Source organism: Labrus bergylta, chromosome 2 (assembly GCF_963930695.1).
Source record: "Labrus bergylta chromosome 2, fLabBer1.1, whole genome shotgun sequence".
NCBI classification, from domain to species: Eukaryota; Metazoa; Chordata; class Actinopteri; order Labriformes; family Labridae; genus Labrus; species Labrus bergylta.
The window spans coordinates 22,091,662-22,119,584 of NC_089196.1; the positions used below are offsets into that span (position 1 = coordinate 22,091,662).

At 40.9% G+C, this 27,923-nt stretch overlaps 1 protein-coding gene across 2 annotated transcripts in view; it reads left to right on the forward strand.

Annotated features, from left to right (window-relative positions):
- Positions 1 to 26,867, forward strand: part of LOC109991571 (ADP-ribosylation factor-like protein 15) — a 99,126-nt gene extending 72,259 nt beyond the window's left edge. For both annotated transcript variants that reach the window (XM_020643894.3, XM_065948921.1), the window contains exon 5: positions 25,441 to 26,867. In XM_020643894.3, the coding sequence (XP_020499550.1) occupies positions 25,441 to 25,593 (153 nt within the window). In that variant the 3' untranslated portion in view covers positions 25,594 to 26,867. The remainder of the gene's footprint in view (positions 1 to 25,440) is intronic.
- Positions 26,868 to 27,923: the final 1,056 nt, after the last annotated feature.

The window sequence follows — 27,923 nt, forward strand, 5'->3', positions numbered from 1 at the left end:
CCTGGCAGAAAACAGACTCTATGTCTGTTTTTATGAGCAAACAGTGAGAGCACTGACACTACCAGTCCGCCCCAGCTCCTCGTCCTCACCGCCGACAGGCAGGACGTCATTTTGCGTCACTGGAAGCTCCTTTTCAGACTCAGAAATACAAAGATTTCCCATCTCAGGGGAAAATGAGGGCGGGATGCACGACCATTCAAAAATACTATCAGGTTTCTAATGATACAAAGCTTAATGCAAATGGGTGAAGTATCCCTTTAAAGGGTTTACATAGCAGACAAGGATTTATGCAGGTTATCTCTACTCGAGAATAAGAATAGTCTGGGGCGTCTGATAGCCAAGCATTATGTCACGAGCCCATGTACAGAGGCCGTATTCCTCATCACAGTGGCTATTAGTTAGAATCCCACCTCAGCTCTATGCTGCATGTTATCCCCCACTCTCTCCTCCCAACAGTTCATGTCTCTCACCCAAAAATGGCCCAAAAAATTAATAAATCTAGTCTGACCAAATACATTTGATTGGCCTTCAAATGGAAATTAAAATGTGTAATTTAATCATTTAGACCCAGAAACACAGCTGTTTGATCCAAAGTGCACATGTGAATCCACACATCAAGTCATCCCAAAATAGTACAATTATAGACTAGTTATAGAACAGTAATTTAATGAACTATATAGAAGTGATTTTATATCCTCTGATCACTTTAAAACATTTAATTACACAGTACATTGCACATCCCTTCAATGCAAGTTCAGTAGTTTCCTGACTCATCCTGTTGTTTAGAAACAGAAGTGAGCTGAACTCTTGTTCAACCAACTGATAAGCAATTTTTTTACAGAGCCAGAATCCCATACATATCAATTCACTTTTTTATTTCTTATTAAATCTGTACAAATATTGTCTTGACTTTAGGGGGTTGCCCAGAACCCAAATAGCCAGTTGCTCTACTGTAATGGGATTACTAATGTGGAATAATGGATCTTATGGTGCTACTTGTGTTGTAGGAGTTTAAAATGTATTCCTGAATGTCTTGAGCTCTTCCCTGTCAATGAAAAATGTAGACTTCCACTCCTAAAAAAATGTATTTAGATTATCTTGTTCATTCATTTAACAAAGTCTGCAATGTAGGTGGTATCATACTCTGAGTTGTTGTAATACTGTGACATTTAGCCAGAGGGTTTATAATCTGACATAATGATGGTGTGGTTCAGTGTACTCTACTGGATGTGATTAAAAACATGTAGCATTTCATCTCAGATTTAAGAAACCTCAGCTGTCAGGGATCTGACATTTGCATTGGGTTTTAAAAGATTTAATTAAATGTTGAGTCTAAGTGATTGAAATGTATTTAACTACTTTCCTTTGTAATGTAATCATGTACGAAGTACAATTTTACCTAATTGTAGTGGAATTCTTATTACATGCCTTGGTTTTTATGACTTAAACATGACACATCCCTGTTTCCATCCGCATATTACAGTCATTACTGCTTCTCAACACTGAAGTATACTACTTCCACTCAGTGGTACTGTTGTAATGTTAAAATGTAACAAAGCAGAAGAGTCAACCAGTCAAGATCTTTTTTCTTTTCTATTCACTAAATGGAAAGAAAGATCAAATTCATCTCCATTTTTACTTTGTTACGCCTGTGACAGCTCAAGTTTGAGAGATTGAAGTGTGTGCGCCAGAAGTCAAATGAATGCACAGAATACTTGGCAAGTCACTCTTCCTCAGTGCAATGTAGCTACATGAACATGTAAACTGTCTGAGTTTCGCAGACATGGCTGCAGGGCAAAGGGAATTACACTGTCACACAGAGGATATAGAGCTGCCGTGATATCCTCTTGGCACATAGTTGAAGACCATCCAGGTGGAAATCGGTATGCTTTGCCAAGTGGAAGGTGGGGAGTGAGGCAGTTGTGTGGGAGGTGCTCATCTGCATTGAAAAGGATTGTCTTCTATGTAACGGTATATGGCTTTACCTGTGGTAGCTGCCAAAGGAAGAAGAGTGTGTTTGTGAGGTTGGGTGCGGAGATGTTAAGACTTGTGTGTTATGTGCATATTTGCACACCTGTACGATTGGGATTTATAAAGTTGTGCGCACCTCTGTCTGCTTTGAATGTGGCACACTGCAGGGACATGTGTCAGTAAGATTGGGTTTGTATTTTGTCTGCACCTTATGAGAAAAATATGCAATATTCGATCAATTTTTTAATTTTGCAGTAATGATATGTGTGGAATGCATTTTTTTTTAAATGAACAAAAATATGAATATAGTACAGTAGCAATAAATTAGACTACATGAAATTGGTGCAGAATGTTTCCACCTCATAAGACGGTCTCTTTGTGAGTTTGGATAACAACAGCATTCTTCCGTCTGCATGGCTCAGCCAAAGCTGTAGCCATGGACCTCCTGTTTGCACATACACACACTATGGCACATAAAAGCCACCACGTCTACCAAAAAAGGAGATGTGACGGCCAGGATCTGAAAGCCAGGTGCCCTGAGCACCACAAGCCTGTCGGGGTATGATTAAAGCCTCAACGTTATCTCAAACATTCTTTAAGCACGATAACGTATCATGCTAAAAGGGTTACTGAACAGTACTATTACCTCCTATTTAGAGAGTTTGTACACCAGTAAGTGGTTCTTACATCATTTCCAGTTGTTGAATAGGGTTAGTATGTGGTTCCATGTCGTTTTTGGTTAAAAAAACATTGTGCCTGTATTTAGATAGCCTTTCACTGTGGTCTTCCTCCATGTGTTTTTTGTTTTGATCGGGCCTGTACACATGGACCCCACACACCCTTGTGACTAAAACGTAATCATTATCTAAATATCCTATTTGTGTGATCATTAATTCAACCAAGCCATGTGTGTTTACGCACATTATTCTTGTGGCGTGTTGTATACATGCTGTCCACACCTTGACCACGTTTCTGTTTTCATGTAGACCATGGAGAAAAAGTGAAGGGTGAAAGTGAAGAAATGTGGTGTTAAGCAGAATAACTGAGGCATTTGATGGAACTTTAGACATGATACAGTAAAGAAAAATGACCACCCTAACTATTGTGAGAAAAAGTAGTAATGATTGTTGTTACAAAATGGAAATCTCAAACAAGGCAATGTTTCTCAATTCATTTTTCTTTCTGTCAATCTTTAAGCTTCAAGGTTGTTTATCTGAAGAAACTCTAAGTTGCTGTCTGAAATATTAAGTTCAGTTTTTCTAGTATTTTACCAATATATCTGTAATGGAGAGTGTCTGAGCATCTGACAGGGGATGGTTAACGCCAACCTCTGCAGCCAGCCTCAATCTCCCTCTCCTAAAACATCCCCCACACACACATCTCAAAGCATAACCATTGCGGTTTGTAGTGCACGCTGCATTGTGCAGTTTCACTGTCCGGCACAGTTTAATTACACTTAATCACACTGACTGATAGATAAGTCCCCTGGGCTCTCTGAGCCACATGAGACACTCACCTCAGCTGCCTATGATCTGTGTTTCCATCCCAAAGGGCATGAAAGGAGAGTCAAAAGAAGAAGGAACAACATTACAGCCCTGTTGCCATAACAGATGATAGGTCAAATTGATGATTTCCACACAGTTGTATTTAACTGATTTACCAAACAAGCTTGGCAGGCACTTCCATTCAGGAAATGAAAAAGCTGATGGAAAGCTGTGTATGGAAGCTTTGCAGTATAATTTCCTGCAGAAAGCAACAGGTCAGGACATATATTGTAATCGTAGTCATACTTCTTTCTTTCTCAGCTGAAGTGCAAATTAAAAACCTCACATACAGTAGAACGTCTTTTGTATTTCAGGTTGTGTCTTCCTCTTTTTCTCCAAAGACGTTCCCCTCTGGGAAGTGTTCAATGTTGTTTGTTGGAACTGATGTGGGTGGTGTGAGCCATGCAACCCTACCACCCTTCTTCAGTGTCCTCGCCTGTCCCCGTCTGGCCTGCCCATCCCTCCACCTCCCTGCCGCTATGTCCTTTCTGAGGGCCAGCTCCTCTGAACCCAAACAACAGTTCCAGTTGTTTTGCCAGTGCTGGGAATGCACTCAGCCATCTTCAGCTGTGTTTCTGCCAGGCCCACTGGGTGCCAAACCTGTGGACCACTCGTATGCCAGCTCTTCCCTCTCTTTCTTTCACAGTTTGTGACTGTGCCAGTGTCTAAGTCAGTGGTGAAGGGTCCTGAGAAGGGATCGTCTGTGTAGTGATGTGGACAAACTTTTTGCACTGTGGACGCAACAGTCACTTACACTAGTTGTTACTGGATGACAACACTCTACCCTCAAGTGAATGAATCCTGAAAGAATAGACTGGTCAGATTAACTAACAGATACAGTATATAAATCACAGGAACAATACAATCATATGTTTTATATTTCATGAGAACACCATGGTTGATGCTTCGTTTGAATCAGTTGAGCAAAGTTTTTTTGGGCTCTTATTTATTGTATCGTTTTATATAATCTTTAAGCACTTTGTCAGTCGAGGCTAGTAACTAGTATTATGTGACTTTCTTTATACCTTATTTTGTTTTTATAAAGATGCTTTTCAACTCGGTGTCCCTCTGTATTTCTGACTCAAGTGAGTTCAAGAAACAAAAATGAAAATATTTTTTCAGCTATATGCAATTGAGTAGCCACTGCTCATTTGAGACAAATAGGCCATGGATGAGACCTTAATGCCTCATTGCCAAACACTCCTCCATCACCGTTGTGTGTGAGACGGATGAGTGAGTGTAAACACTGCACAGTGTCCTAGCAATGCTCAGAGTGCAGAACCAATGTGAAAATCTTAAGATTGCTCTTGAAGGACTTAAGAAAAGTCCGAGTCACTGAGTCACTGATAGAATCTCTCATTTTAGAGATTTGGTTGATACCATCACTTAAAAATAAAACCACTGGTGCTGAAACATGCGCTCGAAACAACATAATGAAGACATTTAAAACAAGAGAAACAGATTGTACTCACTGACCAGTCAAGTCCAGTTATTTTTCTTTAAAAACTTAGGGTCTTGGACCTTCTTGTTGAATGGCCCTTTTGTCACTAATATTAAAATGTTAAGGGCTGATGTTCTTCACAATTATTAGACTCTTGTTTAAATAAACACCTATTTAGTATTAAATCTTTTTCTTGATTCTACATTTCCAGATTATCATCTCCATAGTCCCTGTTAGCTTGACAAACATGACAACAGAGAAAGTGGGTGAAAAGGTATGGTCATGGAGGGCTACCTTGGCTGAGTGGAGAGGAGAAGAAAGGGGAGTAATCTGCTCTGTCTGGTACATTACCCATGAATGAGGCCTGAGCACGTCAGGGGACTCATAGAGGATGCACTCTGGCCTTTGGAGACAAAGAAAGGGCACGACCAGTCACTTTGTAGCACTTAAACCCACCGCTCCTGTTTCCACACATTATTCCCTTCAGTCATTTTTTGGCCTTTTTTTTTTGTTTTGTTTTCATTTGTTTTTTGGACCCACTTCTTTTCTGCAACAAGTGTATGACCCGTAGCTTGTTTTCTGTAATTGTATTAATCAGAGGTTACTTTTTGAGGTATTCATTCAGTTTTCTTGGATTGCCTTTGGAGCTTTCTGTGACTTCATCAACCCAAAAGCTAAACTTCTTAATTGTACGTCTCAGACATCTTAGAAAACTTGGGCTTTCCTCTCCTTCATTTCTGTTGTATTATCTTGTGTTTTACTGCCTCTGATCTTAGTGTCAAACCGAGCGTCATCTGCTCTCCTGCCCCTTGACTTCTTATCTGTTATTGGCCAAACACCTTGTAAACAACTGGTCATTTGATCCACATGCTCCATCTATCTCCACTTTTAGAACCAAGTGGCCCCTTGATGGGGATGTCCCGGCTGGCATGGGTGTGTCCAGACTTGTCATACAACATTAGCTCCCAGCACAACACCCCCCACCCCCACCCCCGCCCACGTTGCAAACAAGAGGTGGTCTCCTGTGAGTCATGGAGTTGCCCATGCTCATCTTTCAAGTAAATTAGGCAGTGGTATCGTCTGGGGCTTATTCTTGACAGTTACCATGTAGGAGTTCTGGTTATAGCCCCTTACCAGCTTTGTTCATGGCTTTTTCTTTGGTTATGATGTCATGAATGTAAGACATGTCCATGACCTCAGTGAATCATGTTTATGTGCTCGGCTTAGTCTAGGGCACCAACAGGGAGTGTAGTGTTGGCATTCCTCTATATGTGTATTATGAGCTCATGGTATGCAGGGCTTTATTGACGATGACTGAAGTTTCTTTGATCTGTCCTTGAAGTGTATCATTAAACGTTGTTAAATGGGCCCAAAATACTGTACATTATAAAAAAACAGACATTATAGTAATGGTAAAACATAAAGTAGCAGAGGTAGAAGCAAGTTCGCTGTGAGTAATCAGCTGTAATGAGAAAGTTGGAAAAGATCCATGACCTACTTTGATATCTTCCCCTTAGTAATAGCTTAAAGGTGCATTAGATTCCAAAACTCAGCCAAATGATTGATAATGGTATGTTGCTTCTGCCCAAAAATCCTCTGCATGTGTATTACACCTCAGTGTAATGACTATTATAAGGTGATATTAAAGAAGCTAGGTAATGCTTTGTGCTGTTCTGAATGTTTTGAAGTCATGATTATGGCATGCATAACTAACATTATTAGTTAGTCTTCTGATTTTTGCTGTGATGTGTTCTGTACTGAAAGATAAAAAAGAGGTGAGATACAGTTAGTTGGATAAAGAACAGAAACCTCACGTTGGTGTCATTTTAAGGACAATGTGGATTCACAGGTAATTCCACATGTAAGGGTTTTCACGAGGTTACAATCTTTGGGGAAAAAACTGTGTTTGCTAGGAACATATTAAGTAACACATCAGGCTGAGAGGCATTTTTGGCATTCAGCTGAGCAGCTTTGGACTGTTTCAGTAGATTTGATCTGCAGTAAGAGGATGCACCCAGACGTTTTAGGACGTTTTGTTCTGCACTGCAATACAACTGCAACACAGACATTGACTGCAGACAGCATTGTGTGGGACTTGGCAGACACCCCCTGAAGCGTCTTTTGAAAAAGGTTACCTTGTTTGCCCCTTAAGCTATTTTCGCTCTGTCTCTCTGTCTGGACTCGCCAGTCTGTGAAAATACTCCTCACTAACCTTACCTCCTCCTCCCTCCCTCCCATTTCACGTCTGTCATGACATCACCATCATCAGGTATCCAAAGCAGACAGCAGTAAACGCTGTTTGTTTAATAAGCATTATTAACACACCTGCTTTGCCGCACATTCCTGATTACATGGTCTAATGGGACGGGCACTTCAAGTAGGATTAGTTGAGCCTGGGGGTCTACACCTGAACCTCAGTCCTACTCTTATATGCAAAGGTCTCCTAACGCAGACAAAAAAAGGTTGCTGAAGTCCATTGTAACTACATTTCAACTTGTGTTTGATCAACATATTTAGCCATCAACAGTTGTGCTCCAACAAGCCAAAAAACTGTTCCACTCTCATCAAACAAAGCAATGAAAGTAATGAAATGAAAATAATTGCTAGTTTGCTGATCACAAATGCACTGCAAATAAATCAAGCTTGTATACTTTAATACTTACTGTATGAGCTGAAGCCAAACAATGGGATTGTTTTGCAAAGCCATAACGCTACATCCCTCTTACTCCAGTTATATTGGATTACACTTACTGTACATGGAAGTACAATGCATACTTTCTGAGGATGTCCAAATACTAAGATGGTTGAGTCTGCTTTGTTGTTTAATAATTATTCAAAAGCAAACCATTGCTGTGCAAATCGACAGCAGAATTCAAATCCTTAAGAAGATTTTTTTTGTTTTGGTAGCACATGTTTTGTCATGCCCAATGTGAATTTTGTCCTGCTGCTAAGTGCAAAAATTAAAGAAAATCTGTCTCGTTTCCCACACACATTGTTATTCTTTCCAGTCTCAAAGTGGGTGGTTGCAAATTTGCAGAACCACCTATTCATCTGTTTTTTTTTTATCACTGTGGATACGTGAGCACAGATTAGAAGCATTTCCCCCGGTGTGCCATGTTGTATTATACCATGAAGGAGCTGTGGGCTGATAGTATGGCTGGTTTTTGGTGTTTGTTAGCAGAGCAAACGCAATTTTGGAAGTAGGCATTTAAACATTTAAAAAAAATTAAAATTTGAATAAAAAATCGGTTATTTTTATGTAACAGCTAATTACAAAAGTGGTTTACTTGAGATGTGATTCTGTATCCCTGTATGCGTTCTCTTTGCACATGGAGTGCAGTGCAAGTCCTGACATCTTCTCACTGGCCCTCTCATTTAAAAAGGGATTGCTAGGAAATGTACTAAATGTCCAGAGATATGACTAAGCTGGCTTACATGGTGAAATGTTAAAGGTCCCTGTTCATATGACCAGACGAACCCGATGTGGGTTAGCTTCCATGGATTTAGCCTTGTGCGTGCTCCCTGCAGCATGGCCAGTTCTCAGTGCTGATTTCCTCTCAGAACTCGGTGCTTGTGTTTCCAGATTCAGGCTGTTACTGGAAGTAAATAAATGATTCTAGGTAGCTGACAGGCAGCTGTGTCACAGCTTCCAGATGAAGGCTGTGGCAGCTCTGCCTTGAAAGACTGCAAACACACAAACAGGATACTTATCCTTCGCTTTTATTATAGGAAATCTTTTATTTTCCAATCTATGGAGCAAGGTGTTAAAGCTTTTACCTTCCATTCATCTCCATTTAAATTACTCTTAGTTGGCTGTTGTTGAAAAGGCGCTTTGTGTTTGCCAAATTTATAAAATAGTGATCTCTTTTCTTGGGTAATCCTATCCTGCGGAAAGATAGAACCGGTGTTTTATCTGTGAAAATACACTGCCAGTCATTGACAATGGAGAGGATGGCGTTTCACCTCTCACAATTACTTCTGAAAGCTGTATACATCCGGACAATGGCATGTTTAACGGAAATATTTATGTGTAATAATCTCCTGTAATTGAGGCCTTTTGAAGTGATGCATGGGTGCTGATGGGCTGATATTGTTTACTTGACATGCACACCAAACCGCTCACACCTCCTGCGGAGACACTTCACCACAAATGCAGCCGGGTTGGAAGTGTCAAGATCTTTTAATTAAATAAAAACACCACAGAAAATACAGTGCATACAAGACCTTTCCTCAGTGCAAATAGATATAAGCAACAATAATACTTAGAGTAAGGGCTGTCACAACTGCACGTGATGTCACCCCAACTCATGTTCAGACAGGGAACAATGGCAGCTGCACCTGTACCCAAACCAAATGGAACTCTGCCCCTTTGGGAACATTTCAGCTTCAGCCAAATGAAAAAGGATAACCAGCCAATTTAGACGTTGCAATTTGTAAAATCTACACCGAAAAGTTCCCTGTGAAACAAGGAAACATCGAATTTGAGGTCTCACCTCGCAAACAGTATCTGGCCCGCAAGATTATTTTGTATTTTATTTATTTGTTATTTTCAATGTTGTGACAATCAGTGAAAGACACAAAGATTCATTGCCATGGAACAGTGTGCTGCAGCACTGCAGACAGTGGACAGCGCCTGGTCCTGAAACAATGCACCAATCGCGGCAGCAAAAAAAAATTCATTATATTTGTTTAAACCATATCTGTGATAAAGATTTTGAGCTTGCCAGCATAGTTCTGACAGTTATTGACAGTTTGTGTTCCCAGTGGAATTATCCATGGATTGATAGTTTGATTGTTTCTGAACTGAAAAGTGACTCTCCCTCTGTATTCAAATTGATACATGTTACTTGATCTCTCTGTCGACTCTTTCTCTCTGTGTGTGTGTGGAAGCTCACACACGTCACATCTCCCCCTCGCCCCAACGCTCTAAAAAAACACTCACATGGCTTTGCGTACATGCAGCTGGTGTGCTAGCTTAAGGACTTTGATAACAAACGTATTGTTTCTGTTCAATGCTCTTTGCGCTGTCCTAAAGACATTGATCATTTTATATGCCTTTGGTTAAGTTTATAATGTATCCGCTAGTGGTAGAACTGGAAAAAAGTAAAACATGAAGACTTTTGTTCTCCCATCTGAATCCTTGTAGCATAAGTTTTGCAAATTGCAGTCATGCTGTTCTGCTCTGAAACGGTGCAAACCAACCACACTGTTGACGCCATGTAAACTCTTGCTGCACCTGTGCTCCTTGTTTTTCTTCTTCTGTGTTAAATGGTGAGTTGCATAATGCCTTTACTTATTAATAAGTAAATGAACGCCATTAGTATCAGTTGATTTTTATCTTTTAAAATGTCATTATTCGAAAAAAATAAGAAATTATAAAATATTCCTAATGTCGGTCGATAAATTATCTGAACCGATATATATCGTGCATCGCTAGAAAAAAGTGAAATTACTTGTACGTCAGATTTATACTTAAAAGACAATACAACACATGCAATTGCAAGAAATCTCAAAAAGTTGCTGTTGCTGTCAGTAACTGTTATGCCTGATGTTCCTGTAGATTGATAACTCCTCCACTCATACAGAGAGTACTACATGCACTTAAAAGAAAAACGAATGTTATTGGAATTGTATGGACAAAATCAAATGTGACTTTTTCAAATGTAACTTAAGAGCTAAACCAAAAGACCTCTTGTTCTTAGCCGTTATATTCATGTAGCACTCATATTGTTACACTGTCACACAAGTAATGCGTTGTTGCACAGCTTGTGGAGCAGAGCACATTCTGAATCTTGCTCGTCTTCTTCACTTCTTCAACATTTCTGTGATCCAAATGCGAAAGGGTTCCTAATTATTGTTGTCGTGGCATCTGGTAGTTATAAGGAAAACAGAGAATTTGTTTGAATTGAGGCATAAAAGATGATTCATGTTGAGTATTACCCCAAAGACAGGCAGTATATATCATTGATAACCGTGGAATTGTAGGAATTTCTAAACCTTTTCAGACATTTATGAAGCTCACAAGACCTGCTGACTATTAAAAAACAGTCCACACAATGTTTTTTTAATCTACTCAGAATAACATTGTGCTCATACTGCTGGGTTCAGCTGTGCAAGGTTTTGGATAATATTGTAATTCTAAATTCAGCGTTCGTTGCCGTCGTTTAAATTTTCAGGACATAAAAATGTATTTCTTTTGATCAAACTATGTTGGGAAAAGTCGGAGCCGGAAGTGGCTAGTCAACCACTGTCCTCTGTCACATTTTGCACATGGTGAACTTGCAGGTCTTGGCACACATTGGGTGGTGGCTGTGCTCACTGACTCATGTGGCACATAGTGTCTGAAACTTTCGTCAAACGTCTGGCACATGGTGTGTGTGTCATTTTGGCTTGTGACGCTGGTGGCTCTAAATTCCCCAGAGGCTGCTGATTGGCTGTGATGAAGATGAGGCACAGGTAAGAGGCCAATGAATGAACCTTAAGAAGGAAACAACAAAGTGTGAGCATCATCACTCCCAAATGGCTCCAACTAACTTGTCAAGATCACCCTTACAATACTTTGCACTTGCGTCATTACTGAGTGGAACTGTTTTGTTATTGCCAGCTCATTTAGAATAATCAGCAGGATGAAAGAGAAAAATCATTCACATAAGAGAAAGTTAGATTTCACTTGGCTTTTAGAAGTCTTTTTTTTTCTGATAATTTCTCTATATTTGACCTTTAATTTTGTCTTTGAAATCAGTTACTCAACGAGGAAGATTGTCTGAGAGAACAAGACGATTTTTATTATGACTTTTATTTGATGAGGTGATCTCATTAAGTTCACAATTGACTGAGTATTGAGACAATATATCAGCAGAGGAAATACAGTAAGATAAAATGAACAAAACATATCCAGTCATGCTCAGATATATAAAATGATATGATATAAAAACTGCATCAGAAAAAACATCTCCAAACGCTTTAACAATAACTGCCAACTCAAAAAAAAACTTTTAGAAAAAATATTAGTTCATGGGATTATGTCTTAATCATTTTCTAATATTTAGTCATGTCCGGTTAACATTTGCAGAAGATGGCACAGGTGCTACTAAGTAGAATCATAAACCGAATGACACAGTGTGAACAATGAGAACATCCCAATCTCGTAAAGGCTAATATACTGTATGTCAGTCTCTCGCAGAAATTGTTGTTTTCACACAACTCTGACAGCTGCCCATGAAGTGACGCCAACGAGGCTTTTAGAAAGAAAAGTGCTAATAATGTGATGAGTGAGGGGTGCTACAGTCTATGATTTAATGTAAGATATTTGTTGATTGTCTTTATGAACAAGAGTCACGATGCATCCTGATGGGTGTGTTCTGTCCTCCCTGTCTTGTCTTTTTTTTTTTTTTTTTTTAATTCTCTCGTTTTTTTTATGAAAGCCGATGCTCACGACAATAGTGATGCTATGCCTAACACTACACACAGCATGTCACTGATGCGTTGGCTTGCCCTTTGTTTTTCCACATACCTCATCAGCGGAATAAGCTCCGGTCAGTGCTTAATCATCATAAGGGCAGACTGTGAGCTCTAACCTCTCTAAGTCTGTCCATCTAGATTTAATCATCACAAGTAAGCATTGACACCCACCAGACAATCCGTAACAGTTTTTTTCTGCAGCCCTGTCAAACCATTGAGCAGATGTCAGTATCCGTCAGTGGTTTGCGTTTTGCTTTTAGAGAGTTAAGTAAGGTTGCAAAAGTAGAAGTGTGCCAATACAATCTTTCTTCTCGCTGCAGAATAATAATTAAGAAGACTTCCAAAAGGGCTCATTGCCAGTCTTGTTAAGATGAGATCATTGTGCAGTGTCAAATATTTTTTATCAGCAAGAGAGCTAAAGATTGCGACTAATGAAAACGGCAAATTAAGTGCAGTCAGCATTTCAAAGTGACATTTCAAATTCTGCTCGTTTCCCATTAAATACTTTCTGGAGGATGCCAAATGATGAAGAATGGACTCTAAACTTTAGAAGTCCAGCTGCTGTATAAATATTTCTGGTGCAGATTTTTTGACACAGCATCAGCAGAGAAAATACTTTGATAAATTTGTCATTTTTTAGGGACTACTGTGTGAGATAAATTGAATACATCAGATGTTTGTTCTTTTTAATGTAACTCTTTTTCAAAAATGGCTACATTGTTAAACACCTATTGTATAATGACAGTGTAACTAAAATGTCTCTGCAGTTATCAGATTGTCTCCCAGTGTATGCTGAGTGAGCAGATGAGGCTGACGGAGGTAGTGAGGGGAAGGACAGAGGATGAACAGCAGGACAGCAGACAGGCAAAGAGGGAGGGGGGGGTCAGGTGGCGTGACTCTTTACTCTGCAGCTCACTGACCTTGACCATGGAGCCACAGTCAGCGACTCTGATACCTCTCTCCAAAAGCGTCTCTCACTCTCTCTCTCTCTCTGTGCCTAGATGTCTGTTTCTGTCCCTCACTCACTCTCGTTTCTCTCCACCTCTCTTTCCCTTTTTTTTTTCCCTCTCCTCTCCGCTCTCATTCTCTCTTTGCTTGCTCGTGAACCCAGCCCAGTCAAAATGCACCACCACCTCTTTGCTGCAGCTCTCCCCCTCTTACCTCACGTCTGCTCTTTTTCCAGACAAGCGGGTTTAAAAAGTCAACTGCGTATTGAGCCGTCTAGACTGAAGCCGGTCAGCAACCAACCCTCCCCACCCCTCACTCCCCTTCCCCAGCCCCTGACTTGTGAGTCGTTGGCTACAGTGGAAAAACGGATGACGAGCGGGCGACCTTGCTCAGCCCTGTGCCTCATTTGTTACCAAGTGTAAAGTGAATCTATAGACAGATTATATAAACGTATTGATCACAGAGTAATGAAAGCTAAACTTGGTATGGTAGCAATTGTGCAGGTTCATTTCTGTTTGCTGTGAACTCCTCTTCTAAATTCAATAAGCGATTTTCAGCATCTGAGTGTATAATGTATGACAGCATCCTACTGTTTACATACAACCAGAATACATCAGTACTGTTCCTTTTTTTCTTTACAAGGTGTTAGCTTTTTAAATGAGGGCACACTCTCCAATGTGACAGTGAAAGAGTGCCCTTCCCACTCTGCTGCCTGTTACTCTTTTGATGTTCGCTTTTATGAGTAATTTTTAACTTCCTGTCTGGGACGTCAGAAGCAACTAACTGATTTTCTTATCGCATGCTTGCTATAATTATGGACCATGTTATGTGACTGTGCACAAACAAACCATTTTGTTGGTAAATCTACACCCTGAATCAGCCGGCAGAAATGTGAAATATACAGCTTTCATGTGATTTTGAGCTGAATACTGATTTAAAAAAAAAAAAAAAAAACACTCGTATGTAATTTCTAGACTGTTCATTGTGAGGATGAAACTCTTCATCTATAACATATTAAAAGTAGGGTTTTATCTCAGATATATTTCCAAACAAGTTACACTACCTGCAAAATATGCAGCGTTGTTCCCACATTTGGTTTGTGTTCTCTCCTCTCAGTTGATGAGGTGTACTGTATGGGGCCCTGAAGTGTGACATTCCATGTAAAGTAGCGCATGATAGTTCTTTAAGAGGTGTCTCTGCTAGCCGGTGCAGTAAGATGATTCTTAACGTCACTGGTAAGGCAAAGCTCTGACGGCAAAATGTTCTATCAGAACATTAAACTGTTCCAATTAAGCTGTCAGCCTTTAAATCTTGTGTTACCATCTTGTATCGCTCTCAATTTTGTCATTTAATCACTTAGTGTAACTTAATACAGAGATGTTTGAAAGCTGCTTCTGTCTGTCAGGTTTTTTGTTTCTTAATAATTTCTACAACCTCAAGGTTGTGCAAGTGATGCCATGGGTATCAGCAGCATTTCTTGCCGATGTGAAGTTAACAATACAGTGATTGTTGAAGCTGGCATGATGAGTTGGTTTGATCTCTGAGAAACACTTTCTATTTCTTAACAGGCATGTCTCCCTCAGTGGTGAGTGACGAGTGAAAGACTTTTTTACATTTCGCGAGCGGAACAAAGCACCTGTCTTTTGTGTGGTTATCATATCTGTTTACATTTTGTTGAAGAAATAAAGTAGCAGGAAGGTTTTCTCTTGTATTCATAGTGAGCATAAAGTGCTATCAACTGTCCCCAATTATCACATTAGAAAACCGGAAAGAGTCACAGGATGAGGCAACACATTTGGCAGAGAAACACAGTTATATTTCTATGCACACTTACAAGGTGGTCTCATGTCAGACTTCATTACTAAAGAGAGTTGCACAGATGTTTTTGCTTGTTAATGTGTTTAACTGTTTCCTAAATGGTGACCCTCTTTCAGGGGTACTGTAGCATACATTTCCCTGGCACCTATCACCCTCTGCATGCATGTGTAATGTATGAGTGATTTCACATACAAGGACTGCAGACCCTCAATGTCAGGAGAGATCTTACAGTCACCTACCCAGTGCTTCATTCATCCCACCTTGGGAGGTGATGGCTGGGAAAGCACTGAAGCAGCACATATTGATTACCCTCTAGAGAATGTGTGCGAGACCCTCACAGCACAATATGTGAAGCTACTTAGAAACTCTGCATTTCTTTGATGGTTTATCTCTCTTACATCTTTGTATATCCAGCACTCCCGCCCACCTTCATCTCCGCTTTCTTTCCATTTCCCACCCATACAGCCTTTCTCATCCTGTCATTCCTGGGCTGGTGGTCTGTCCCTTTGGGAGGTTAAGGGGCACCGTGGGTGAGAGGGCAGTCGGCAGGTTGTGCGGGCACTGTGCTCGCCTTTTCCCACAGACCACGTCAAATGCTGCTGAACCCTGACCCCATTGGGTCCTCACTCTCAAAATCAGTTTGGAACGCAATTCAGCCAGCCAGACCCTATTCAGGACTGGGCCTTCCATTGGAGGAGAAAAGATTCCCCCCCCCCCCCCCCTCCCCCCCTAATAGTGTGCTTGGGGGGGCCTTTGTCTTCTGGTCAAGCGGGGTCGGACGACCGGCCGCCACTAGCCAGGACAGACTTCCGAAAAGCCTATTCAGCATGTGATTTGACCCCCAGGTTCCATTGCTGACTCACAGGGATCAAACGCTGGGAATCTCTGGGGGTTCTCCTCCATGAAGTCCATCCATTGAAATTAACCCTTTTGATAAAACTCAAGATGACTAACGCTTTTTCTTTAGTTTCCTTGATGGCATAACAATGTTTTACTAATGTGGGACTCTGGAAAATGTGTTCTTCAGGCTCTACATAGTAGCCAGGGAAAACTTATTTTTCAGGCTCCTTTGTTCACATTTCTGAAATACCTTATTGTTGCTTAGTTTATGCACATTTAACTGAAAAAAGAAGCAGCACATGGGACAGCTTTCCTACTCAACTGTGGTATGAAAATATTTGTCAATGCTGAAGCTGGGGCTGCATTAGCTTGGGCTGGATTCACAGCATTGACTGTTTACTCCTAATATCGTGGTAGCATGGCAGTGATTAAAACCAGTCAGATGCAGTTCTGTGTAATAGTGCATAAAATAAACATATCCCAAAGGACATTGCATCTTAGTTTTATTGCTGAGACAATGGACCCCTGTCACTGCATATACATGGACACACCACTGATGGATTGACTTTTTCATAGTGATTTACTACAGTCCAGAAAAAGTTAACATTAGAAACAGACTTGAAACTGTTGGAAAAGTTCCATTGAACATGTGACTTAGTTTCACTTTACTCTTTTTTTATTGTGTGTCTATTTAGTTTTTCTGATTTGGCTTTTTCTACAATCTGTTGCCATCTACTGTACAGAACCATTGAATCATTTACAACACACAGTTTAAAGATGTGGTCATGACTACAGACAGAAAAATGTAAGAAAACCAGCAAACTCAAATTTCAAATATGGCCCTGTGGCATATGAGAGTGTTTGTGAATGTGTGAGAAGGATAATGTGTGTGGGTGTGTGTGCAGACTCCAACTTTGATTGCAATGCTGTGTGCTAAAGCAGAGGCCTGCTGCAGCTTTGAGGCTGGTCAACTGTCAAGACGCTAGCGTGAAAGGGGGGCCCCAGAGTGAAAGGGGTAGAGGGTCCCAATACGGGGTTCCTGGAGGAGGAGGGGTGGCTTGTAACGGACCTCCTGGGCTTTGAGGGCCCTCTGTGTGGGCTGCTACAGCAAGGCGGCTCTTTTCTCAAGAAGCTCAGAGAGTGGGAGGGCGAGCTTGAGGGAAGGTGCTGGCGCATTGGCCCCTGCAGCAGGGAGCATGGGCAGGACGCCAGCTCCCCCTTCAAGTCCCACAGACCAGATGTTCTTTGTCAAGGAGCTCTTGGCCTTTAATAAATTGAGTTACTGTAAATCTGTAATAAAGCCAGACAAACATGGGCACCCCCGCTCCCCCTCTACACACACAGCCCAGATATTTTGCCCTCACAGACTTTTCTTAGTGTCCTGCAGGTCAACCCCTGGTGAAGAGGCCATGTTCCAGCTACTGAACCTGCCAATTACTTCTCAGTTTTCACAAGAGAGCGGATGTTTTCCTTCCCATTTTTTTCAAGCTCGTACTCTTACTACAGAAAATGTTATTTATGCTTCTTGACTGTAACATAACCAGGTCTTTGACCTGTTGTCCTTGATCTCTTTCAAGGACCCGTAGAGAAATGCCTCTTGAGATGTTATGATGTAACAGAAACTCAGGGCGTATAGGTTTATAAACCTGTGTCAGCCATGTTTTCTTGTTTAATGTGCCCAATTCTGCATGATCAGTTACTTGACTGTCCCTAGATGTTTTGATAGCTGATTCTGTCCCCAGAAGTGGTAGCAATCTGGTATACATCTTTATCGTCACAGAGATAAGAATATGAAAACAATATATTAAAATAAAATGATTTAATCATTATATGATTGGGTAAATTGAGTAGATAGAAACTATCAAGTAATTGCCCAGTCTTAATCCTTGTTGTTTGACTGTGTTCTTTAAACGCACATTGCATTTGTTGTTGCTACCACCAGACTTTAGCCATGGGTCATTTACCCAGGTAACAGCAGCCAGTGTTTCTGGACGTAATCTGATCTGCTGCAAGAAAAATAAGAATAAATGCCTCTATGCTGCTGCAAGGGCTGGGAAGAATGTTCCCTTTGCAGTCTTGCTTAGATTTACAGCACCTCTGAGGACGGCTCTGATCTGGCAGTGGTCAGTTGGCTTTGAAGAGAAGTACGCAGCGACTGAATCACTTTGAACCTGCACTGAGCTGAGCCTGAGGGAGACCTATGGTCCCACCTGAGTGGAACAGGACAGTAAATCTAAAGGCAGCTCAGTTTTTGCTCTGTGACATAAGAACTAAAGTCTTAATTTGTTGCCTGTTGAAAACTCTGGTCCAACAGTTCTACAACTATGGCCTGGTTCCAGGGTGGGCTCACCACTTTTTCTAGCTGGCTGGGCCTGGATCGTTTTTACAGCAAAAGAAGGATAAAACTGAAGTCCATGTATTTCATGGTTTTAACCAGCTCACCCTTCTGATGCTTGTACTTTATGTTAATGGTTATTGTATTCCATGTGTGTGTGTGTGTGTGTGTGTGTGTGTGTGTGTATATGTATGTATATATATATATATATATATATATATATATATGTTGACATAGGTCCTTTGTTTATTACCAAGCCCTGTGCTCTACCACCTTCTAGCCGTCCCAACTAAATGCAAAAGAGGCTGTAAACACCTTAATTCATGTTATCCAGACACAGTTGGTAGTGTCATGTGCCTCACCTACAGTCAAGACTTTCACTTAACAGGTGATTAGGTCATTATCTACCTTTGGTTGGGCTCGGGGACAGTAATCCCTTCAGATGGGAAACTGTGGCTCCATTGCCCAAGGTGTTACTGCCTGGCTTAAATAGGCTTTAGGTTTTACTCACAGGCCAGTAGGCTCTTTCTTTTGACACCTCCCACAATTGCGATGTTTGTTTTTTTCAAAGGCTTCCCAAGTGTTTCACTCCTGGCGAACCCCAGGCTTTCTCTTGTCTTAAAGGCTCTTTAGGTGAGCCGGAAAAGCAAACAAAGATGTATCTATTATATGGGAAATAGATCTCCCATTACCCTCTTATATCAATGCGGCTGCCAGTGTGGGCCATGTTCCAAGTGACTGATATTTTCACAGGGGCCAACATGTCAAGAAATGGTGTAATTGATTGTCTTGGATATTTGAGTATGCCACTTTCCCCGGTTCAGATCCCCTCTAATGCTTCCTTCTCCAGTTATACAGCTTGCCTGTGTGTTGAGGTTTTGACACATGACGGTAAAGTAGATAGACATGGTAATGGTACAAAACAGGACAAGGGCATTGGAGGCCTTGAGTGGCTGAGAGTTATTTTAAAGCCAATACTATATGAAACATTTGTTTATTGGATATGCTAAAATAAATGTAGTGCAAAGATTTGTATGCGGTCTTCTGCCGCCTGTCCCCTTGGTCATTTTATTCACACATGCTCGAACGAACCCTTTCTACGGATGTTATTTTTGTTGAAAGTGGATCCCAGTCAAAGTTTATCTAAATGAAAACCTCAAGGCTGATATCATTATTTCTTGACTGAGTTTATTGAGTAAAGCTATCCTTGCTCGACAGAGGGGTTTTGATAGTTGCCTCCAGGAAGCAGTTTTTAAAGAATTACTTATCTGTTTGAGTGAGTCTCATTATCAGCTTCCATTTAGATGTTGGCTTTTCTAAACATGGCTGAAGGCAAAGTCTTCACGGTTGGATGTTGCTTGTTCTTCCTTTTATGATCTTATTACTTAAACAGGAAGAGATAATTAGTATTATTTGATATTATTGAATTTAGTTGCAATATTTTTCTCAGACTTTTGGAACCTGAGGCAACGGCAAGAGCCAGACTAAACAAAAAAACTTGCCCTAGATTAGAAATTGAGAGCTGACAGCGCAGGTCATTCCACTTTCTTTTACGATACAGATCTTCTGTGGGAGCCTTTCCAAAAAAACGTGCATCTACCATCTGGCTTTGCTGTTAACTTCTACAAGAATGCTAGAACTGACTTTAGATTTCCCAAATATGTGAACAAAGGCACAAGACCGTTGACCACAGCAAGTCCTACTATCAGATAATACTGAACAAGACTGAGGGTTCTGTGTTATCTTGTACTGCTGCCATTGCACCCTTGAGAAACGTACTTAACCTGAAGTAATCGGTGCAAACTGCCAAAATGACTATTAGAAACATACCAGGTACAGATTAAACATTGTGAACGCTCCATCCAAAATCCTCCATCCTCAATTTTGAAGTTGATAAATCACTGTTTCAAACATGACCAATATGGGTCATATTCGGCTGCAGACTGGTGTTTGTCAGCTGCCTATATACTGTAAGTGTCTGTGACATTGTTCCAACAAAGGTACTTCTATGGTACTTCGTCATGGCATATGTTGCCATGACGTCAGTTTCTCTTTACCATTAAAATCATTGTACTAATTGTCTTATCAATGTATGAACTGTTTAAAATAAGGCTTTGTGATCCTCAGCTCAGGTCCTTTTTTTTTTTTTTACTTTTTCATGATGACAATCGAAGGGTTAATATGAGAAGAGCATTTGAGAAGAATTAGACAAATAGTCTGAATGACATTGCTAAACTTTTTTGGGGAAAAACCAATCTTTTTACATCATTGTTAATATTATTACTACACACAGACCCAAAATACACACATTCACATGCAAACAGGACCAATAGAAATGCATTAGAAGAGAGGATTTTAAAGTGATGGTGATGTTACAAAAGCATCACTCCTGGTGGGTAGGGGCTCAGTGCCTTGCTCAAGGACATGTCTCAAGTGTCCAGGAGCTGAACTCTCCTGCTTCCCACTTCAATAGGTAATCTTTGCTGGACTGCACAGGCCACTGTCCAAGTCCCAGTCCAAGTCCATGCAGGATGATGTACTGCACACTACCAGCTGCTTTCTAGTTTGAACTCTCAATTTTATTTTTCAAATGAACGCCACTGGAGAACAGAGGACATAAACTTATGAAGGATATAAATTTGTCAGGGTCTTTTCTCACATATTGTCTCAGGAGCCAACATCATGCACCTCCATGACTGGACTTGGCTTCATTTTTCTCCTCTCACTCATCCAGACAGCTAGTTGGGGTTTTTTTTTTGCCTCTGTCTGCCTCCGTGGTGTGTTTAGTTGGTCAGGAGGCCAGAGCAGGGCTCCGCAGACAGCTGCCAAAGCTCTTCTTATTCTACCAGGATATCCTTTTGATTTGACAAAATGCCAACAGTGACCATCAAATATAGTAATCTGGCAGACAGGTCAGGGAGCAGCTGGGTGCACGTGCCAAACATGCCAGTCCACTTGTCTTAAGGAGCATGAAGTTGGCTTGCCAGGTTTGGGGCTTAAGCTTAGCTGACTAGCTGTGAAGCCTCTCCTTGCAGACACTGGGTCGCACATTCTCAAACCTAACAGCCTATCATTAATGAAGGGACATTTCTTCAAGACCCATTTTTCCACTAAGTAACTGTTAAATTATCTCTTTTAATCAACCTGTAAAATGTAAGCAAATATCGAAAAAGTCTCGATCGCCAAGTTCATTTTGGTCTCTTTCCCACAAATAGTTTAAATACTGACTTCCACCAACAATTAAAGAAATGTAAATCCTTTATATACACTTTCCCACTCTGAACAGCTTGTCCATTAACTATAGATCAATCATTTCATGGACTGTACACTTGAACACTAATTTATTTTCTTCATCAGTCATTTTATCATCAGATCTTACTTCGCCGTAAAATCCAACTTGTAAAACTTACTTAAAAAACCATGAACACCTATTGTCTAATAAAACAAAGTAAACACAAGCATTTGAACTTAGTAACGTTAAATACTGTAGATGTTGTCTGTTGACCTTACAAAACCTTTTTAGTGGTTAGTACTGAGATATGTATTGTTTATTTGATTTTTTAAAATAATAAAGCATTACTGAATATGATTGTCCGGGCAATAATGTCTTAAATGATTCAATATAAAACCCAACCTATGCAAGGACTCAGTCATAGCATTTTTAAATCTGCTCAACCTGTCCAACTCAAAGTCACTTTATCTCTTGAGGCCTGTTTACAAAGAGTTCTGCTTTCCTGAAATATGTGGCTTTCCCCACAACATGACTGAGTTTTAGCCAGGGTTGGAAATTAGCACGCACCAAATGAGGATGCAATGTCAGGTGAATTTGCTCAACCTACAGCCACAGTGGTGGGTAAATAAAAGTAACATAACAGAGTGATTTGTGACAAAAAACAATGTATATTTAATTCTGGGCCTCTGGTTGTTCACTCTGACTTTATGAGCAGAGCCAGGCGGTCCTACATGCTCCCAGTGTCAGTGTTAACGTAAAATAGGCTATGGGCTAAATGGCTTGCTTTGGTGAAACCACCACTAATTGTTGCTCTGCTGAAGCTCAGTTAATATGATAATCAACACATTGTATCTCTGATTCTTTCTTCGCAATTAAAGTTCCAAAGGTGTGGGGTTTTCAGCAGTAGCCATTTAACACAACTAAAGACGTCTGAAATACAAACACAGGAGTTAACAAAACTTATTAGACCACACATATTAGAAGCTACAACGAACTGAGTGCTGGACACGCAGTGACTTAAAAACATCTTTGTCTTGTCTCATGCTCAGACATAGACTAGTCTGAGTGCTGTACAGACTTGCCTGAGATGGGGTGTCACACTTGAACATGGGATCATGTGTGATCCCAAAATGAAAATCACTTTACTGCAGAAACATTTATGCTTGTGATGACTCTGCTCATGTACTTTTAGAGCAATGAATGAATTGTCTTGCCTCTGAGTCGAGGTTTAGTAACAGCTAATCAGTCGTTCAGGACATAGATGCAATGGAGACTCCAACCAGCCTCAAAATTGTAAACAAAAATAACAAACTTTTTCTCTGGATATGAGCGTATTTTCCTTAATAGTTGAAACAATTTTCATCATAAATATTCTATTATTTGGATGCTTGAAGCCTTGATTGTAATATTATATGTTGGCTGGTAAAAAAAAAAAAAACAGTGGCAGCTAGATTTTTAGATCCACAGCAACAGTGGCAGGTAGGCGAAAATGGTAATTTCCAACCCTTGTTCCAGCAGTGGGCATACACACACACATACACACACACACACACACACACACACACACAGGTGATTATAGATTTTTTGACACCCTCATGTATTTATAAGCTGCTTTCTCCCATGCACCAGGCGAGGCCCGGGTGTGTATGACCTAGAAGAAGCTAGACTGGGTGACCCACTGGTCATCCTAGGAGCCATCTGGCAACCGACGCCTTGTGTGGCTTACCCGTCCCACTGCCTCACGCAATTCCTTAAGCAAGCATAAGTGTGCTTAGGAGGACTTAATCTCAGAGAAACTGTTTTGGGCCGCACTGTCGACTGTCAGTGTGGATGCACCCGTCTGTTACAGTACTGCAGGTCATGGGGTTCCTTCGGTCATGTAACAGTAAGACTGTGTTTTTGGCAGAGAACCCTGATCGTCAGTTGTTGTGTGAATAAAATCTATGCCGGGATGGGCCTTGTTGATGAAATGTGTCCCCTAAGAAGATGTTCATACCAACCAGGTATTAAATAAATGGAGGATTCTTTGGTATTTCATGATGCATAACTTTTAAGCTGTGTGGAAAACTTGATAAGTCATCTGGTATCAGGTGTGTAAGATCAGTTGCCTGATGTTACAAAACATTGTAGGCATTTGCCGCACTTTAAGATGCACCTGGTTCGTGTTCTGTTGGCACGAGGGCGAAGCAGGAGAAGTGACAGAAGCTTGAGCATGTCTGCACTTGCACAGAGGTCACTGCTGCCTTTTTGACTGTCTGCCAGTGCAGGGGCCAGAATCTTCCAGAAGAGGGCCTTGGCTACCGGCAGACAAGTGAGCCAGCCAGCCAGACAGGCAGCCAGCCGCAACGTCTGCAGTCTAGGTCTGGGGCTAGAGCCTGGACTAGGGCAGCTCGAGTTACCCAGACAGATTTGTTAACACTGTTTGGGTCCGCTCGGCTTTCTAGCCAGGCCTCTGAGCCAAACACGGCTGAGGTGACTTAATCTGTCATTAAACTCACATTACACCCGGACAGAGACTCGGCTCAGGGGCAGAGACAGCGCTTGCTCTCCCACTCACTGGCATGGCTGGCTGGATTTGAGCAGACACAAAGAATACCCCCACCTCCCTCCTCCCTCTTCTCCTCCTCCCCATCCTCTTCATGCCACACACCATGGCACAGCTAGACAGCTCTGCACGGTCTAGACAAAAGCAATTTCACTTGAAGTTGAAAAGTCATTTGACTGTGTGACGGACACCTGTACGGATTTGCTGGTGTGCTTGAATGTATTTGTATTCTTTTATTGAATGAGAGCACTTTCTTATACTGAGCTTATCTGCTGTGTTGATTATATAAAGCTCTGTCATCGATATTTGATTTGTATTAGCAGAAATATGTACAGATAATATCAGAACGCTTAAACAAATGTAATGAAAGCCTTTTTTTCCAGTCCTAATGATTAAAAGTCTTCACAGAATTGGTACGTGTGCAGTTTGATGAAAGTCTCCTTTCCAGCCCAAGTCTTTGCATTAATATTTAGAGTAAAACAACATGACAGTAATCAGGACCAAAATACTAATCATTGTATGGTATTGTCGACACAGGTCACATTTGTCTCTGTGATTCCTCGCTGGCTAACAGACAAACAGGAGGATATGGCTGAACTTCATCCACATTGGGCAAACAGAATAGCTTCCATTACTCTTGGCTTAAAAATGTCAGAATCCCTAACAACCTGCAGTACCCTCAGTGGAGGTCTGAGACATTGTTTCCCTCTGCTGAGATTTGTTTTTACTTTACAGCTGGTTCTGGTTCTACCACCAACCTCAGCGCACCCCACTGAAAGCCGGCATATGAGCATCATAATCAACTGTTACAAAGAGCAGTGCCAAACCAACAGGCCGCATTCTTACAGAGAAAAATTCTGTTTTATTTCACTAAGTCCATTTTATTTATCTGTTTATTCCTAAACTTTGGGAGCATACTGTTTCATGTTAGTGATTATATGAAGAAAACCCATCGTGCATGTAACTGTAGTAGGGTTAGAGAATAATACAGGGAGCTTCTGCTTTTGCTTTTGAATGTCTTGTGGCCTCTGAAAACAGAAATGCAACAGTAAACTCAGTGCTTATCTTACACTCCGGTCAAATGAAAATGTTTTCTGACTGTCAGGTCGAAAAAACACCCAAACGCTAAATATGATCAAGCTAAATATGATCACGCTAAATATTATTCCAGCCAGCAACTTAAGCACAAAGCAAAGTATTCTTAATTTTCTCACATTTGGCGAAAAAATATGTTTCCCATTTAAGTATGAAAACATATACAAACAGGATTTAAATCCTGAGTGTGTTGTCTATATTTTTCCGCAGATCAAGAAATACTTCGAGCTGGAGCCGCTGGCCAGAGGGAAGCGCTGGATCCTGGAGGGCAGCTCCACCGACAACATGGAGACGGTGAAGGAAATATTTGGTCAGTTCATTAGCCTATTGGAGGACAAAGACACAGAGCCTGCAAGGATATGATGCTAACGCTGCTAATGCTAAGAGACATTAGCGGCTGACGACAAAGAAGAGCACCAGGCGCTGCTGTTGCACATGAACACACACATGCACAGACACACACATGTAAACACAAGAATATAGAGCAGAAAGCTGGCCTCCTTTGAGAAGTGTATTGTATGTTAGCCACCTTTTTACTGGGCTCTCTTTTTTTTTTTCAAATTGAGATTGTGCACAAGCAGTCAGCCACTACAGCCTGAGTGCGGAGAGCTGCCATTAAACACAACTGATGTAAAGCAGTTTATACAGGAAAATCAGAACTCTGCCAGAAATGGAAATCTTGTTTACTACTGTCTGCGCCTTTGGGATTAAACCAGTGGCATGTGGGACATATGGCATTCCTTCAGTCATCATTGGACACTAACACACACATTCTCAGTCTTATACACACACACACACACACACATCAGTCACACACAGAGTGAGCCCAGGTTGTCTGTAGATATGTTTAACATCTCCAGTAATGACTTTACAGGATGTGTGGGTGGGCACTGTTGACGTTGTCACTAAGAAGAACTGTATGGTCGTCTTGTGTGCTTCTCCTTTTGACCCGGTAACAACGAATGTTGTTGTGTGATTGGAGTGAATAGTCCAATGCCTTGTCTTATGTACGGTAGTTACATATCTAATCTGAATAGTGTAGTCTGAGTATCTCATGGAGTATTATGTACATGCTAACAATATATTGCAGTGTACCCTCCTGTGCAGCCATACACAAGCACTAGTAATCATGTGACTGAGTGCTATACTGAGAAGTGAAGTGGAAACAAGAATGCTTTTATAAATGTGCAACTTAGGGTATATTTTATAGCTCTGTATGTTAACCACGTAGAGCTATGTACAGTGCATTCAGATTTCTATGTCATAACACACTTGTGAATTGTTTTAAATCAAAGACCAGAAAGAAAAGAAAAAAACGCAATGATTGACCAGGCTCCATGCAGCCTCAAGATAGAAAAATGTGATGAAGTAAGTTTTCTGTATGTAAAGCAAATGTCTTGTTTGTTTGTTTTCATTTTCACATTTCTTTTATTGTTTTCTTTTTTCCTTTTGAAACTCACATAATCCGTCTCTGCCCGGGGAGCAGCTCCTGTCTCCCATCAGGGTGGAATACAAACTCTATCAATCAGTCGCAGCAACAGCTGCATCTGACAATTCCCTGTCCGACACCCTAATGCCTTCCAACTGTCTGTGAAGACCCCTCCCTGTCTGCTGTTTATCGTGGACCCCCGCCCCACTTCATCCCCGCGCACTATGCTCCTCCACTGCAGTTCCGCTCCCCGTCCCCATTACCACTCTGCAGGGTTTTCATCCCACGTGTCATCTTTCTGCCCTCATGTGGACTAGCACCTTTAAAATTAGTCGTATTGAACGTGCCACAAGATGTGCTTCACTAATGAATCAAACCGCCTCCCTGTGTTTTTATTTTTATGCCTTTATTTTTTGTAGAGATAGGACAGTGGAAAGAGTCAGAAACCGGGGGTAGAGAGTGGGGAACGACATGCAGGAAAGGTGCCACAGGTTGGATTCGAACCCGGACCTCCCACTCTTGAGGACGTGAGCCTCCGACATGGGGCGCGCACACTACCTGCTAGGCTACCGGCGCCCCATTTTGTTCAGTGTTTTGTCAGGTTTTTAATCGCTTTTTGTCCTTCACTGAGATCTGCCAGCTAGCTTTTAGACTCTGGAGGGATCTGTGCCCCATTCAGTCACCTGAATGCAAAACAAATCTGTGGACGAGGGATTATACAAATGTTGAACTTTGCATTTCACCTGCTCACACATTCACTGCTGTCTGTTTTTTTTTTTTTTTTTGTTGATTTTGTATCGTTATTTGTTTTGTTTTTTTCCAATCAAACTTTTTGTCTATTATGGCAATTAAAGTTTTAAAAAATGTCAATATGGCCTCTGTTGTTATTTAGTTTGATATTTCACATATCTAAGAGTCACACTCAATACAGTCTCAGAATCTTTTATGTGTAACCTTGTGATACCAACAACAACATATATTTATAGGTATGGTGACTTTGTTGTTTTTTTTATACTTCAACATTCCAGCAATCTATGTAAGCATGAAACGGACGATGAGCTGAACAATATACAGTTCTGATTTGTATTCAAGTTGACTTGTGGAGACACGAGAGGATGATCATGAAATCCCAGATGAGGCATTGAAGGTTGTCTCATAATTTATGATTTTTCAAAGAAACCCTAGAGGTCAAAGTGTAGCAGCTGAAGAAAGTTTTGAGTGGAAAGTCAAGCAAGTGAGACAAGAGTTCCTGATAAATACACTC